Genomic DNA, 18,144 nt, shown 5'->3' on the forward strand with positions numbered 1-18,144 from the left:
ACAGAGGGCAACTGGAGCCCTGAGGCTCAGGCTTCCTGGAGGGAATGAGCCCAAACCGAGACAGAATAATAGTGATGATGGTGAAGAAAGGTGGGGAGGGCATTTGAAGCCTTAATAAGGTGAGCAAAGGCTCGTGGTGTGTGAGAGAAACAGAATAATGCAGTGTGGCTGGAGTGTAAGTATGAAGGAGGGGAGGTCACATTTACACTTTGAATGGATCCCCCTGACAGTGATATAGAGGATGAATTTTAGAGGAAAGTTGTCAAAGGGCTAAACTCGGTAGTATCAACCATCTGAGAAATTATTGCGGTAATGTTCGCTGAAGTTGCTGGGACACGCCTTGAACTCTAATCTGGGTGGTAGCAGTCATGGGGAGAGTTTTAGAAATGAAAAATTTGAGAACACATCTGTGAGGTAAAACTGGCCAGATTTGGCGGTGGATTTCACGGGGTGGGTGAAGAAGAGGAAGAAGACGCGATTGGCTCCTTGGCTTCAATGACTTAGATAGAGAGTGGTCCTTGGGATCAGGGTACAGAAGGAGGAGCCATTTGGTGGGTGAGGGTAGGGGAGCTTGTGTTGGTGTCAGTGTTCAACATATTGAATTTTGACACACTGATTGATTTGGGCCCCATGGTCTGAGATTCTTAAAAGGCTTCAAATTTCAATAAAGTGAGATGTTTATGGCTTTGCAAAAATTCATAATAAGCTATGAATAATCATATTACTGTTATCCAAAAATCCTTTTTTTTTTTCAGCTGGATTTCTTTTATTAAGAATAAGTGCTTGATTTGATCCTTTTGTCTTCTTCGAAAGTACTTAGTACTGAGAAAGATTTAGAACAGTACTTTCTATAAGACAGGGGTCAGTGCTTGGAGGATTCTACCTAAACTGAATACTTCTCAGCTTGTAAAGACAGGGGATATGAAACAAAGAAGACGTGAGCTGTTGTCCAGGTCCACACTTGCATTTCTAGAACACCAGATGTATTCATGCTCTCCAAGATGGAATTATAGTCAGTATCTCATTTTCATGATTGCAATGCAAAGTTTTATTTATTTTTTAAATTTTGCTTAGACAATTCAATATAAGTTACCTTTTTTCGGTAACCATTGTTTTCCTTTTCATTATTTCTTTATTTGGTGTGCTTTCAATAGTACCATGCCCAGGTAGGTATTACATAGCATGAAAACATGACCTTCCTGGATACATCCACATTTCCCTGCTCCCTGCTCAATGTGTGTGTGTGTGTGTGTGTGTCTTGGCAGGGGTGCTTATATTCTAGAATTATGGATTTATTCTCAAATTAGGATTTTTATGTATTAAATTGAATATCTTATTCAGGCTAGAAGGGTGAATATTTTAGTAGAATGAAAGTCTGTGACAGGCCCCAGGCCTGACTGTTTTAACTGTCACAGCTCCACCTTGTGGTTGATAAAACATTAGCATGGCTTCCCCAAAAGGAACCTAATTAGCCTATGTATAGTTGGAGATGATTTTAAAAAAATGATTCAGATGCCTAAAATGTACATGGAATGCAGAAGAATAAAAATAGGTAAATTTTAATCACATTGAATAGAAACAAGTTGATTAGTTGGATTTTGTGTCCATTTTATTTTATTATTACTCACAAATTAAAAATACTATTCAAATTCAATGTAAAACACTAAATAACAATGAACCACAAAAGATTCTCCATGTATTAAAGCAGACACATTGAAATTTTTGGATATTCACTTGCTCAATAGGTTTGAAAACACCGTTAATTGGATGTCTAATAAATATTGCAGCTTACTAAGATAGTAATTACTATACTTTTCTGTGGAATTACAGACTTTGATACCACCTAATATGTGTCCAGAAACCAGCTGAATCATGGTGAAAAAAGTATAAATTTCAGATCATAAAAAACTTTTGGCCTATCCCTTAGCTAAACAGCAAGTAAAAATTTACACTTTTATGGATATGTGTTATTGCAGATTTATTAACTGAACAGCACCACCTCTGACTTACTGGAAAAAAAAAATGACAACTCTGTTGCAAAATATTTGAATTTGCTTGTACTGTTTTAAATCAGGGTAGGCAATTTCTGATCCAGAGACTTGAATTATCCCAGACCTTTGTGCTGGTCATGATTCCTTTAGAGAGAATAATTTCTTTACTCTTGGAATATTCTTACTTCATTTATTTCATTTAAGTAGATTCTATGATGTCATAGGAAAAAGATCAGTTAGAACTATAAACATTGATTAAATACCAATTAGCATTTTAGAAGGCAGAAAACAGAGTGAACTAGAATAAAGTCAGAGGATAGAGATATTTAGACATACAGTTTCAAGTTATTCTCTCTCCCTCTGTCTCTCCAACTTTTCCTCACTCTCTGTCTGCATCTTCTAATATCTTTTTCTCCCTACCCCAATCTCCTTTTTTGGTCCGTCACTTTGTCTCTTTCTTTCCTTTCTTCTCCCCCTGTATTTCTTTCCTGTTGGGGCTCTAGGAAAGACAAAAAATAGCACCAACACCCCTTTGCGTCTCCTGTTTCAAAACCAATTGAAAGATAGACCCAGGTAACAGGTAGATGGATATCAGTAATCCACCTTTATTACTGATACATTGATTGCAGGATGTAGCTCTACATTCACAGCCAAATGAGCTCTTTAATACCTCATTCCTAGAGCAGACAGACACCCACCCGGTTATGGTGCCTCCCTGAGAGTGGCCGTTGAGACCTCGCTGCCTTTTTTTTCAAAGTTTACACATTTACAGTGGTGACAGCCACGTCACTGGGTCGTATTTGAGGTACCTTCTTTTTGCCATTCGAGTTGTTCCCATCCAAGCTAAATTTCCATTTCCCCTTTGAGACCTACGTTTCTACTATTCCAGTGCTGCATTTAAGGGTTAATCTACATAGTGACGAAGCCTCTCCTTGCTGTTATGGGCAGGCATTTTTACTCCTTTACTCCAGTGCCTGTTGATCCTTTAGTACTGTTCATTCATATGAATCTAGCACTTTTAAATGTGTAAAGTCACCACCTGGATCTTTGAATTTTAAAGCTGAGGATAGAGATTAAGTAATTAACAAACCTGAGCCCAACGGAACTAATGGGGGAAGATGGTTGAACCTGTAGACACCATATCATTTCAAGAGGTTGACCTCTCTACTGTATTCCCTCTCTTGGCTCAATTCAAAACAAATAAAGGATAATAGAATTTAAGAGCTGTTGATCTTAGTGCTGCCTGGTACAAAACAATACAAGTGCAGGAAAAAAAAAAATGCTCAGTCCACTAATTGAGACAAGCTTTTGCTGAGATTAAAAACCCCTTTCCCCAATAATTTAATCGCCTTCCCATCCTCAATTTCAAGGTCACACCAAGGTTAGTCACAGCAGCCTGTTTATGAAGCGCACCATCAAAATCTAACTGCACAGCTGTAAAAACAGCTATAATATAAGCTGTTTCCAAGTGCCGGGATTAAAACCCCTGTGAATAGGTTTGCTAGGTATTCAGGCTGCTCCCTGCCTTGGCTGTGTCAGAAGCCTCAATCTTCCCCAAGAGCTTATATAACATAAAAGAGCGTATTGTCAAATTCTATTTAGATTTGATTTTATTATAAACACAGATTAATATAGGTGTAAAAACATAGGCTCAATTAAATATTTATTTTGTTTTTTATTGAAGTATATTTGATTATTTATTTATTTATCTATTTGGCCACACCATGTGGCATGTGGGATCTTAGTTCCCCAGCCAGAGATCGAACCCCTGTCCCCTGCATTGGGAGCGCGGAGTCTTAGCCACTGGACTGCCAGGGAAGTCACAGGATCAGACAGTTAACTTTTTTTGATTCATGTCACTTACCCTCTAATATTCGGCATTTATTTTGGGGGCATAAATCCTACAGCAGAATAGGAGAAGGGCCCCAAATTACTATGAATTATCTACCAAATGATGATTTTCTCAAAAATAATTGAGTTGCTGATATCGACACCTCATAAAGATGACAGTATGTGGCTTACAGACTTAGGTATATTTGCAAAAGAAAATAGTTTCTACTAATAAATATGCTAACTTGACGTTTAGTCCATAATTCTGTAGCGCTTCGCTAGCCAGATACCCACTAGCTAAACGTAAATGAAACCTTGCTTCTATCAATATTGTGAAAGTTTGCCTATCTCTTTATTTTCTCCTATGGGCTTTGGGCTAATATTTTGAATACAGATCTTTAATACTTGGATTAACATGTATAAAATATAATTTATTTAAGTTATCAATCTATTTGTCATTTGATTGTACAAATTGACTAGGAAGGAATGAAATTGCATCTATGCAAATGTCAAGGTTCACCAATTTCATCTGAGTATATAATTCAGAACTTTGAAATTTAGATTTATCAAAAATGTAAAGCATTGATTATCAAGGCCTAAATCCCATTTTGAAGCCAAACCTCAGTTTTGGTCAGTGTCCACTGGCAATTTGTTTTCGTGCTGGCGGATGTGTGTGGGTTGTGGGTTGGTCTTGGAAACAGTTTCTCGTGCTCTTGCATCTCATTGCCACAGCAACCAGCACTCTTTGGTGCTTCACTCACCACACACAGGACATGCACAAGGAACAGTGCTGTCCTTTGAAATAGCATTGTTGGAAACACCAGGGACAAACAGGAGGAACACCACTTCCGCAGGAAACATGCATCTGGCCACAGTTCATCTCATTCTGTAGCTTCCAGGGGTGTGCACCAACATTCAGTCATTCACAGTTGGAGAGGAGGAAAAAGAGGCGTGGAGAGAAAGGAAAATGAGTGAAAATGAAACCTGTGCTTTCATTTCATTCTCTCCAAGGGCTGTCTTATTCCCCTCCCCCGCCCCCTAATATTTTTCTTAGTTGCAGGGAGATTTACATTTAACACAGACTTAAGCAATCTATCTTGGAATTATTTTCTGTGTGAATTTCTTATACTGGCAGTAAGTAAGCTACAGTTGTTGGTTTCAAACATTTCTGGGAAGAAAATGAATCAGATTAGGAGTATCAAATTTTATCTTCTGGATTCCCTTGTGCCCTTGCCATTGAGTGGTAGGAACCAGTCAAAAGATAAGTTAGTTTAGTTGTTGGACAGAGAGGTACGGCAACACAGAGACCTGTGTTTCCTTCTTCCACTGTTGCGATTTATGTCCCCCTGGAAGTTGCACTGTTAGCTAATAGCACGCTTTTTTCACTCTCCTGCCCGGCTCATCATTTCATCCTCCCAACCCTACTACTGCTGTTGGTATATGACCATGACCTCCTGCCAACCTACCAGCCTTCGATCCTTCAGTTCCGACAGGTCTCACACCCTGAGCCATGCTTCATACCTGAGGGACAGTGCCATGATTGACGACACGGTTGTGATCCCCAGTCACCAGGTATGTGACTTTTTGCCTTCACATTTCTGCTTTCTGGAGAGCTTTTTAGCATTATCTGATGCCGGAAATGTCCAGAGGAAGTTTTTTAATCTAAAAAAAAATTGTCTTAATTCAGTTGCTAATCTAGGATAAGGGATTTAAGAGTTTTTCTAAAACATAAAAAATGTTTGCTGCATTTTTCAGTGAGCAGAGTTTTTCTAAAATAGCATACTGCTTGTTTCTTCAGCTATACTGGATTCTTCCGTGTGGACATGATATATAAAACTCAATTCCTTTATAAAATCTCTATTAAAGGAAAATGTAAGGTAGGATGCATTTGAGGTATAAGATGAAAGGTACAGGTTAAAATATGTCTCTATATTTAAAATTGTTTTCTATTAGAAAAGATGTAGAATTTGTTATGGAATATTTTCATTTTAGATATAATTTTATCAGCTTTGGCTGGATATAGGAAGTAGATGAACACCTACTCTTTTCAAAGATGATTACAGAAATGTGATCCTATATCAATAATATAATTTAAATGGGAATGCATTATAAAGATACATTTTAAATGCCTTGGTCTTTCTATCATATTTTTAAATGAACGTTTTTCCAGGTAATACCACTTTCCTGTAATGCCATTTTTTTTTAAGTTCATTATATTTTAATTTAATTGAAGGAATGTCTTTTTATTAAATCCAGTGTTCTTTGTGTTTAGGTGTCAACTCTAGCCAAGGAGGCAGAAAGGAATTCTTATCGTCTAAGCTGGGGCACTGAGAACTTAGACAACGTGGCTCTTTCTTCCAGCCCTATTCATTCGGGGTAAGTAAATCAATATTATGTATCCAGATCAAGAGGTAAAAAGAGATGAGTGAAAATAACAGCTTTGTCCAGTAGCTTTAGCTGATGGCTAGCTTACAGGGGAAGTGACCTTTTTTAAAACTTGTCACTGCTTTATCCACCATGGATTCTATCCACACAAACAAACCAGCAAAAAGCGTTGAATTCAGCATAGAAGAACTGACCATTGTTTTAAAATAAGTCGTAGAATTGCGTCAAACAGCTTGCTAACTAACCAGAGTATACCAGTGGCCTCCTTACTGTTCACATTTTTGTCTTTAAGATGGCCTTGAAAAGAGGGGCAAGATCATTTGCTTTTTTGAAAGTTCTATTTACTAAGATTAACTGACTAGTTTAATAAATGCCTTTGCTTATGTATTAATGCATTTAAAATAATGTTTACAGAAGTGTGAGTCATACAGATGTATAGAGGAGTTCACAAGCTGTTTGAAGTAGGGATGTTCTAAAAAGGAAAATTTGAAAGCAACCAGTCAGGTTTCAGTTATCTTTTACAAGTCATCCAGATAATATATATGCCACTACTTAAGAACTGCTGCCTATTTATATTAACTCATTAAAAAGTAGGGCTTTGAGTTAGTAATTTTAAACATTCTTAAAGACGTTCTTAAGTTATAAGAATTCAATTATGTGGAATATAAATTCCTTAAGGAGTTTTAAATTGTAAAGTCTTCATGATTGCTTTTTTCCTTACATTTTAATGGTGTCAAGTTGTATAGTAATTTCATAATTACATATAAACTTTTAAGATGTTTTTATTTAATCACTTTTAATCCCTGCTCATATTTTATCTAACTAAATATAATATTTTGATTTAAATTATTATCCCAAACTCCCTTTCCATAATCCCCAGCACTATTTTTAGTAGATCCTTTCTTGTTCTGATTATTCTAAAATATTCTCCTTTCAGGAAAGCATTCTAAGATATTGTAGTTAAAAATGTTGTACTTCTTAGCCTGATCTTCCGTTAAAGGCTCGGAGAATGAATGTGAAATTAGTTATTGAAAATAATCATAATACTCTTCTTTGTTAAATAAGTAAAAGCTAGTTCTTGATGCAAGTGTTATTCAAGGGAATAAAAATGAATTAAACCTCATCCAAATTTACTTACATATTTTTAAGCATAAAATAATTAAAATCTGACAGCTGTAAATTATTCAAAAAGCATAACATTGCATTCTGCTACTAAGTTTTTCAACAATGATGGGAAGAAAAAAAAAAAAGAAAATTGGACCTAGGGTGTTGATGGACAATAGTTCAGAATCTAGAAACCATAATCTAGTATTTGAAGCCCATACCCAGCCTACAAAGTGACGAGATGATTTTAAGCAAAATGTAATTAACTATTAGTAACCGAATTTATAAGAGTCAAAGTGTTATGGTGATATTTCAATTTCCAAAATAATTTACTTTAAAAAAGGAATTTCTTAAAGAAGTCTTAACTACCGAAGGGCAGTAAAATACTCAGATGAAGTACATCAATATACATACCAATACTATAAAACTAGATACATGTATAAGTAATTAGAATTGATTACTTATGATGAAACAAGAGTATCCAGTGGTTAAAGTTTAATCACTCATTAAAATAAGGATCTTTAAAATCTTGGTCTCTAATAAATGAGTTTTTCTGTGAACCTCACACCTGATCACTGATGCTAATCCTCAGCTCTGGATTAGCATTAGGTGTACATTGGTATCACCTGGGAGCTTTAAAAAATACTGATGCCTAGGCCCCAACTCAAATCAATTACATCACAGTCTCTGTCACTGGGGCCTTGGCACTGGTATTTTCTACAAGTACCAATAGAGCAGATATATATATCTTATACAAACTGTTAGAAAGGAGCAAAATTGCCTAAAAAAAGTGTGACTTTAAGGATGACTTAGGTAATTAACATATGACTAGGTACTTCAAATATTTTTTATCCTTTCCATTTACTTAAGTATTCGTTCTTCACACACTGTTGAATTCTACAATGTATCAAACCTTGTGCCAGGCACTAAGGAAAATAGATGAGTAAAACCTAGCCACTCCCTTTAAGAAACACACCTATGTGTTGTTATTTGAACTTGGAAGACAATCTCTGGAAGAGAGAGAACATGATGGTTAAGAGTGTGTTTGGAATCAGATCAATCAGAATTCAGATCCTGGCCCTGACACTCAATATGTGACACTGGGCAAGTTGTATAAAATATAAAAGTTTCAGTTTACTTACCTATAAGATGAACGTTATATTATGAATTCCATAGTGGAGCTTTAAGGATTAGATACTTCTTAAGTAGTTAGTATTTTGCCTAGAAAGAATAAGTACTCAATAGATTATAGCCATTAGTATTTATACAATCCCCATACACATTTTCCACATCTTTAACAAATTCCAAATCAGTGAAACAAAATGTATTCTGAATCCTCTAAATGACAATAGCCAATGTGGTACAGTTCATAATGGCAGTGTTTGACTTATTATTTTTAATCAGGTAATCTATCACCAAGTTGTGTCTCTACTGTAGTATTTGAATGAACACAGTACAAAAGATGACTCTAAGAGGATGGGTAGTTACCACTGAAAACTCAATGATTCTGAGGGTGATGGTATTTGAAAGCTACCATGATATGAATGTATATGAATAACATTCATAATCTATCAGGTAACAATGACATGTAATTTTATTCATTATACACCAGATTCCTGAGTAATAGTTTTTATATAGTTTTCAAGGAACTGACTTTCTCTTTAATTAACTGGGTGAATTCCTAAGCCACTTCAAAATCTGCCCAAAATGTAAGAAAAAAAATTTTTTTGATAGAAGGGATAATAAAGTTAGCTTTTATATACATATGCCACTAATTTGATGTATAATGTTCTCTTAGATTAGATAAAGGGAGTTCAGATTAATGGAAGACACAGCTTCTACCAATAAGCACTATTAGTGATTTTCTTTTACTTCTACTGTTTCCAATGACTAATGTCTGTCACTATAGGAGAATAGGTATCAGTGATTAAAAAATCTGTTCTGACCAATAGATACAGCCAATAGCTAGCAAAAGAAAGGCTGACAGTAATATTTTTGTTGTTGTTCTTGAAGAAGTTGCCTTACTGATTTACAGTCTAACCAACAATTATTATTTCTAGTATCCCAGTCATAATCACATCCAACACAAGGTTGGACAAGAATTTGAATTTTACAGTTCTTCCCTATTTCATAAGTGCTAATGAATCAACAGATGTAAGGCACAAGTTCCTAGTGAGAGCTAGTTTTGTGACTCATCTGAAATATTATTATTTCAAAAGTCTTTATTTTTATATTTTATTTTGGTTGTTTTTAATAACAACCAAGTGCCAACAAATAAATGTCAATTCATGATGTTATACTACAAGATATGATAACTAGAAGTCAATAAGAAAGTAATCTTTTAAAGGACTTCTTTTTCATAAAAACATGTTGAAGATGGTTCTGCTGTGGACCTAAAACTACTCTAAAAAATATAGTCTATTTAAAAAAAAAATGTAAAGATGTTAGCTCAAATAGTGGAAGGTGATATTTGAAACTCAAGGAAGTTAAAGCTGTTTCTCATTTGAAAACGTTAATATTTATCTAAGTACATATAGTAGTTAATTTAGCTGTTAGTGTATTTCAAACGCTCTTTTTTTTAAAGGTACATGAAGGTAAATTCTTCTGGATGAAGAAAATTATTTTATAAGTAGCAAAACAACTGTTTTGTAAGGCTAGGTTTCTGGTCCAAAGGATTTGTATATCATCAGGTGTTGAAAACCCAAGTGGACTCTGTGAAAAACGTATGGAGTGTTTTGAGGAAGAGCAGACTCAGGTAGAAGAGGAGTGAAAGGCAGTACTGTAAAGTGGGATTCAACAATATGACCAGCAAGGAAGACAGCAATCCCCGAAACAGGGAGTGAAAGTCTTGAAAAAATCACTAAGATTTTGTTTGCATAGTTTTTGTTACTTACTAGTAGGTAATTAATGTTACCTACTCTGCCTTATAGTTTACGCTATTGTGTGTCATTGGAGCTATTTTTTAAATTGTGCCTTTTCTGTTTGTATTTCTTCTGTAGGAGCCCAAAAGGTCATTACCATTATTTTGAAAGTATGAAAGAAAAGCTTTGGAGGCAAAACTATGTCCATCAAATCGAAAACTTTGTAACTCTCGTTATAATGCCCTTCGATGCTTTGTAGCTTCTTGGACATTTAGATTTTAAGTGCCCATGTAAGCCAGAATTGAATAAGGCTACAAATCCATGTCCAGGGATTTTATAATATCCCAGTTCCCTAACCTGGGAGTTGCTACAGAGCCCCCGTACCTGGCTCTTCTCTCAGCATTTGCATAGAGCTGTATCTCATTTGTATTTCCATCTTTTTTTCAATGAATATGGTATTGGTATATAAATAATATATCTCAGTTGAAAGTCACTTCTGATTTCCTTCTTTATATTTCACGTTATCCATTCCTTCTCTGTGCTAAAGTATCTATTCTGTTGCAGCCGCACCTCTCCATGTCTTGATCGTGACAACAGCAGGTGAACTTCTGCATAATTCTTTCTCTGAACATGTTGCCTCTTCCTCTCCTCCTTTTGTCATTTCCTTCTGCATATACCCTACCTCAGGATGCTTTAGTGTGACCATACCTAGCCAGAGAGAGAGAGAGAGAGAGCGCGAGGGAGAATGATGTGTTTGCTCCAAATCATGGCCATATGGTAAAGAGAAAGTGGGTATTTCTTATTTTGTTGGAAATTAGGTGGGATTGTACCAAAATGAATGTAGACCTAAAGTGAGAGCCTGTCTTGGTCATGGGTCTCCATATCTCAGCTTCTTTTGTAAGAACAAGTGCTACATAGAGCTGAAAAATGCTATTCCAGCAATTATGCAAATTGGTTGAGCTATTTTCAAGTTATAGTAAAGGTTATGATTTTAAGTGTCACTTAGCAGAGTTTTTTTTTTTTAACTATATTCTAGGTGAACCAAGGGCTGAAAGTTTAATAGTGCATTTGCTTGCTAGTACTACTTTAAATGCAGCCTTTTGATATTTTACAAATTGTGCTATAGAATGATTCCAGTGTTCTAAAAAATCCATTATTCTATTTTATTTTAATAAAGTTATTTTTAAAGGTTCTTATCAAACTGCTGATTATTGTATTTAATTTTACAGTCACCCATCATGATACTAAAGATTGTCTACAAATAAAACAGTTTTCAACTTTGAAAAATTTACATCCATTCTTTTACTTTTTTCTGAAATACACACTAAATATTATGTTTCCATACATGAACATAGTGAGTGATAAATACTTTTTTGGTGATTTTAACAAGTTTGAGACACTTTTTTCAAAGCCGTTTTTCATCAGTTTTTCAGTTCATGGAATTTCAAAGATTGGGAAGGAATTAAGGAAATTATAGAGGAGAAAGAGCTCATGATATGGTTTTCTCATAGTACCCCAGAAATCAGATTTAATTTAAGACCCTCTTGCTATGTATATGGGGATCACTGAAGCACCCTGATGACACTTTTTTCCCTATTTTCAATCAATAACTAACTGAATGCTGCAGTCTCCTCCCCGTCCCCACCCCATGGTCCTGGATGAATTAAAAGTAAACCTAAGGATTCATAACTTTTGGGGTGGAGGATATAGTCCTCAAAAGTGCAGAATCATTGTTTTCTGCTGCCTCCTCTGAAGCATGTACCTGTGTAGCTAATCAACTACATATTCCTAGGCAAGTCTTCTGCATCATAATGGTGGATTGCTTTTGCTTTTATTCCTTTTAAATTGTGATAACATCGCATCTCACAATTTAGAAAACTTCAATAAGAGTTTCTACTTTGCATGATTGTTGAATTTCATTTGGAGAGTAAGATATACAATTAAAGCCGAGTATGTTACGTGATGTTTTTTGTCTGTACAGTCTGAAGTCAATGTTTAGTGCAGTATGTGTATACATTTTCTGCAAAACTGCTCCTTGACTGTTTTAACCATACAGCAAAAATAGTGTATATTTCATGCAGGAGTAGCAGTTTATTTTCCAAATAGGAATGCTTCCAGAACATCTGAAATGGAATATTCCAATAGGTTGCCTACCCTAGTTAGAATTTTAACACCAGAAGGCCACCTTAGAGTTTAAGAATTTAATGTCTCTCATGTTATGGGTGAGAAAACTGAAACCTAAAGATGTTAAGTGACTTGCCTGAGGTTACAGCAATAATTCAAGACAGGGATAGATCTCTTGATAGATCAGAGTTGGATCCAGGAAAGAGCATGGTACTTGCTGCATTATCTTGTGCTCTGTGATAATAGTATTTTTATATCTTCTTTGAATAGTACAGTTCATAAACCAATGAAAACTCCATATTAAACTGCTTTAGCAAAGTTCTGGGTTCATTGCAGGTATTTAATAAATGTTAGTTTCTCTGTTTATTTTTTAGATATTATATTATACTATAATTTTTAAGACAGTCAAAATATATAAAATCCTATGGGTGCCAGGAAAGGAAAATGATGGGAACAAGCATTTATTGAATTCTATGTGCTTTACCCGCACATGATTTCATCCTCACCCTGCCCTTAAGTGGTGGTATGATTATCCTTCATTGACAGATGAGGCTTTAGTCAGTGCTCACAAACGGTGGAGCTGAACTTTAATCCATATATGATACCTCTGTGCATACTTAATTACATGTTTTTACTTCAACTCCTTTCATCTCCAACTGTTTATAGGCATTATCTTGTCCCATTTTTAATCTGAAAATATGAGAAAATCATATTTACTTAATCAAACCTAGCATGTGAACTGATTCATCTCATGATTCCCTCCTTTCCAACCTCTCACTTTTTCCTATGGTACCAAAAAAAGTAAATGGTCTCTTATAATCTGCTTTTTGCTTTTTTGAAATTGTTTTTTTTTTAATAACTTTATTTCATTTATTTATTTTTGACTGCTTTGGGTCTTGGTTGCTGCGCGAGGGCTTTCTCTAGTTGTGGCGAGCGGGGGCTACTCTTCATAGTGGTGCATGGGCTTCTCATTGTGGTGGCTTCTCTTGTTGAGGAGCATGGGCTCTAGGCACGCGGGGTTCAGTAATTGTGGCACACGGGCTCTGTAGTTGTGGCTCGCGGGCTCTGGAGCGCAGGCTCAGTAGTTGTGGCGCACGGGCTTAGTTGCTTCACGGCATGTGGGATCTTCCCAGATCAGGGCTCGAACCCGTGTCCCCTACATTGACAGGCAGATTCTTAACCACTGTGCCACCAGGGACATCCCTTGAAATTGTTTTATACATCACAAAATAACTGTCCACTAATTCTACTACCTATCCAAATAGTGACACCTTTTGATTCTGATCTTTTTAAATGAAAATGCTCAAATGCTAACCCAATTTTATATTACAAACTATTGGGATTAATGATTAGCATGTTGACTTTTATCTAAAAGATTTTTCATCAGCACTAGATATAAACTTGAATCATTATTTCTCTTATTCCCTCTTATTTGAAGAAAAGACTTCTTTTAGTATACAATTCTACATAGTCAGCTTTTTAATTAGTTGTTTATTCCGCAGTTACATTATTTGAGTCTGATCGGCTTAGGGTGTTTTCTTGCTAAATTTGTAAACATTTTTGTTCATTTTTTACTATCTTCTCACAACTTACCACTTTCACTCTTCCATTCATTCACTATTCAACAATTATTTATTAACTACCTACTATGTGCTCTATTTACATTGTGCTAGGCACTGGGGGGACACAGGAAGAAATATGGAGAACAAGGTCATTGCCATTGTGGCACTAATATGGCTCCTATATATGGTTTAATTCATTTGTCAATGACCAGGAAAGTAAGTGATTCTGAGTAAGTGAAACCATCATGTGACATTTGGGGCTTAGACTGTGAGCATCTTGGCAGCAGCAACTACGTCTTTACTTTCTGTATTCTCACTCAGTTCCTAGCAGGGCACCTGGCATTTACTAGGAGGGTAACAAATTGTTGCATGAAAAGGGGTGTGGAAATTATGGAGTAAATGAGAACAAAAGAGAATTGTAAAAGGATCAGTCAATGACACAAAATCAGAGAAAGTAATCAAACATATAGTTACTTTAACATTGTTACAGCCAAGAACATAGCTACTTCAATTCATTCCTTAGAGCAGCGGTCTCTAACGTTTTTGGCACCAGAGACCAGTTTCATGGAAGACAGTTTTTCCACAGACAGTGGTCAGGGGGATGGTTTTGGGATGATTCAAGTGCATTACATTTATTGTGCCCTTTATTTCTATTATTACATTGTAATATATAATGGAATAATTACACAACTCACCATAATGCTGACAGGAGGCAGAGCTCAGGCAGTAATGCAAGCAATGGGGAGCGGCTGTAAATACAGATGAAGCTTTACTCATTTGCCCACCGCTCACCTCCTGCTGTGCAGCCTCGTTCCTAACAAGCCATGGACAGATACCGGTTCATGGCCCGGGGGTTGGGGACCCCTGCCTTAGAGAATGCACCTCTAGAAGATATTCTAAATGGAGATGTTATATAGGCCATAAGCCGTCACTGGAATAAACATAGTGGAAATATAACAGCATGTAACATGAAATAGGAAATTCCCTAAATGCCTTCAAATGGTACAAATAGTATTGAAGATTGATAATATTAAGCAGATGTATTACAGTTCCTTACTAGTTTGAGTCCCTGTTCTTCACCAGTGCTGCTAGTATTCAAAAGATGAAACAAAATCAGAGAAAGTAGAGAAAGTCAGAAACGTAGCAATGAGTTTGGAACAGCACTGGTTGAAACTTAAGTCACTTTTTTCTAGTTTTTATAAAAATCAACATAAATATCATAGTCAAAAGAAAATAGTAAAATGGAAAAGAAACCTTTATAGTCATCTAGAAGCGTTACCAGTTCTCTCATTCTTTTGAGCAATAGTGCATTTTAAAAAGCAAATAGAAAATAAATTTTTTTAACATCTTTATTGGAGTATAATTGCTTTACAATGGTGTGTTAGTTTCTGCTTTATAACAAAGTGAATCAGTTATACATATGCATATGTTCCCATATCTCTTCCCTCTTGCGTCTCCCTCCCTCCCACCCTCCCTATCCCACCCCTCTAGGTGGTCACAAAGCACCAAGCTGATCTCCCTGTGCTATGTGGCTGCTTCCCACTAGCTATCTATTTTACGTTTGGTAGTGTATACATGTCCATGCCACTCTCTCACTTTGTGACAGCTTACCCTTCCCCATCCCCATATCCTCAAGTCCATTCTCTAGTAGGTCTGTGGCTTTATTCCCGTCTTGCCCCTAGGTTCTTCATGACCTTTTTTTTTTTCTTCTTAGATTCCACATATATGTGTTAGCATATGGTATTTGTTTTTCTCTTTCTGACTTACTTCACTCTGTATGATAGACTCTAGGTCCATCCACCTCACTACAAATATCTCGATTTCGTTTCTTTTTATGCCAGAGTAATATTCCATTGTATATATGTGCCACATCTTCTTTATCCATTCATCTGTTTATGGACACGTAGGTTGCTTCCATGTCCTGGCTATTGTAAATAGAGCTGCAATGAACATTTTGGTACATGATGCTTTATGAATTATGGTTTTCTCAGGATATATGCCCAGTAGTGGGATTGCTGGGTCGTATGGTAGTTCTATTTGTAGTTTTTTAAGGAACCTCCATACTGTTCTCCATAGTGGCTGTATCAATTTACATTCCCACCAACAGTGCAAAAGTGTTCCCTTTTCTCCACACCCTCTCCAGCATTTATTGTTTCTAGATTTTTTGATGATGGCCATTCTGACTGGTGTGAGATGATATCTTATTGTAGTTTTGATTTGCATTTCTCTAATGATTAATGATGTTGAGCATTCTTTCATGTGTTTGTTGGCAATCTGTATATCTTCTTTGGAGAAATGTCTATTTAGTTCTTCTGTCCATTTTTGGATTGTGTTGTTTGTTTTTTTGTTATTGAGCTGCATGAGCTGCTTGTGAATTTTGGAGATTAATCCTTTGTCAGTTGCTTCATTTACGAATATTTTCTCCCATTCTGAGGGTTGTCTTTTGGTCTTGTTTATGGTTTCCTTTGCTGTGCAAAAGCTTTTAAGTTTCATTAGGTCCCATTTGTTTATTTGTGTTTTTATTTCCATTTCTCTGGGAGCTGGGTCAAAAAGGATCTTGCTGTGATTAATGTCATAGAGTGTTCTGCCTATGTTTTCCTCTAAGAGTTTTATAGTTTCTGGCCTTACATTTAGGTCTTTAATCCATTTTGAGTTTATTTTTGTGTATGGTGTTAGGGAGTGCTCTACTTTCATAGTTTTACATGTACCTATCCAGTTTTCCCAGCACCACTTATTGAAGAGGCTGTCTTTTCTCCACTGTATATTCTTGCCTACTTTATCAAAGATAAGGTGACCATATGTGCGTGGGTTTATCTCTGGGCTTTCTATCCTGTTCCATTGATCTATATTTCTGTTTTGGGGCCAGTACCAAACTGTCTTGATTACTGTAGCTTTGTAATATAGTCTGAAGTCAGGGAGCCTGATTCCCCCAGCTCCATTTTTCATTCTCAAGATTGCTTTGGCTATTTGGGGTCTTTTGGGTCTCCATACAAATTGTGAAATTTTTTGTTCTAGTTCTGTGAAAAATGCCAGTGGTAGTTTGATAGGGATTGCATTGAATCTGTAGATTGCTTTGGGTAGTAGAGTCATTGTCACAATGTTGATTCTTCCAATCCAAGAACATGGTATATCTCTCCATCTATTTGTATCATCTTTAATTTCTTTCATTAGTGTCTTATAATTTTCTGCACACAGGTCTTTTGTCTCCTTAGGTAGGTTTATTCCTAGATATTTTATTCTTTTTGTTGCAGTGGTAAATGGGAGTGTTTTCTTAATTTCACTTTCAGGTTTTTCATCCTTAGTGTATAGCAATGCCAGAGATTTCTGTGCATTAACTTTGTATCCTGCTACTTTACCACATTCATTGATTAGCTCTAGTAGTTTTCTGGTAGCATCTTTAGGATTCTCTGTGTATAGTATCATGTCATCTGCAAACAGTGACAGCTTTACTTCTTCTTTTCCAATTTAGATTCCTTTTATTTCTTTTTCTTCTCTGATTGCTGTGGCTAAAACTTCCAAAACTATGTTGAATAATAGTGGTGAGAGTGGGCAACCTTGTCTTGTTCCTGATCTTAGTGGAAATGGTTTCAGTTTTTCACCATTGAGGACGATGTTGGCTGTGGGTTTGTCATATATGGCCTTTATTATGTTGAGGAAAGTTCCCTCTATGCCTACTTTCTGCAGGGTTTTTATCATAAATGGGTGTTGAATTTTGGCAAAAGCTTTCTCTGCATCTATTGAGATGATCAATGGTTTTTCTCCTTCAATTTTTTAATATGGTGTATCACATTGATTGATTTGCATATATTGAAGAATCCTTGCATTCCTGGAATAAACCCCACTTGATCATAGTGTATGATCCTTTCAATGTGCTGTTGGATTCTGTTTGCTAGTATTTTTTGAGGATTTTTGCATCTATGTTCATCAGTGATATTGGCCTGTAGTTTTATTTCTTTGTGACATCTTTGTCTGGTATCACGGTGATGGTGGCCTCGTAGAATGAGTTTGGGAGTGTTCCTCCCTCTGCTATATTTTGGAAGAGTTTGAGAAGGATGTGTGTTAGCTCTTCTCTAAATGTTTGATAGAATTCGCCTATGAAGCCATCTGGTCCTGGGCTTTTGTTTGTTGGAAGATTTTTAATCACAGTTTCAATTTCAGTGCTTGTGATTGGTCTGTTCATATTTTCTATTTCTTCCTGGTTCAGTCTTGGCAGGTTGTGCATTTCTAAGAATTTGTCCATTTCTTCCAGGTTGTCCATTTTATTGGCATAGAGTTGCTTGTAGTAAT

At 36.0% G+C, this 18,144-nt stretch overlaps 1 protein-coding gene across 13 annotated transcripts in view; it reads left to right on the forward strand.

Moving 5' to 3' along the window:
* ANK2 (ankyrin 2) overlaps positions 1 to 18,144 on the forward strand; it is a 250,765-nt gene that overhangs the window by 175,570 nt on the left and 57,051 nt on the right. For 7 of the 13 annotated variants that reach the window (XM_057546236.1, XM_057546241.1, XM_057546237.1 and 4 more), the window contains 2 exons: positions 5,291 to 5,393; positions 6,094 to 6,197. In XM_057546236.1, the coding sequence (XP_057402219.1) occupies positions 5,291 to 5,393; positions 6,094 to 6,197 (207 nt within the window). Of the gene's footprint in view, positions 1 to 5,290; positions 5,394 to 6,093; positions 6,198 to 10,735; positions 10,772 to 18,144 lie in introns of all 13 variants that reach the window. The other 6 variants (XM_057546234.1, XM_057546235.1, XM_028168661.2 and 3 more) reach the window with 2 other exon arrangements.

Source organism: Balaenoptera acutorostrata, chromosome 5 (genome assembly GCF_949987535.1).
Source record: "Balaenoptera acutorostrata chromosome 5, mBalAcu1.1, whole genome shotgun sequence".
Classification (NCBI taxonomy): domain Eukaryota; kingdom Metazoa; phylum Chordata; class Mammalia; order Artiodactyla; family Balaenopteridae; genus Balaenoptera; species Balaenoptera acutorostrata.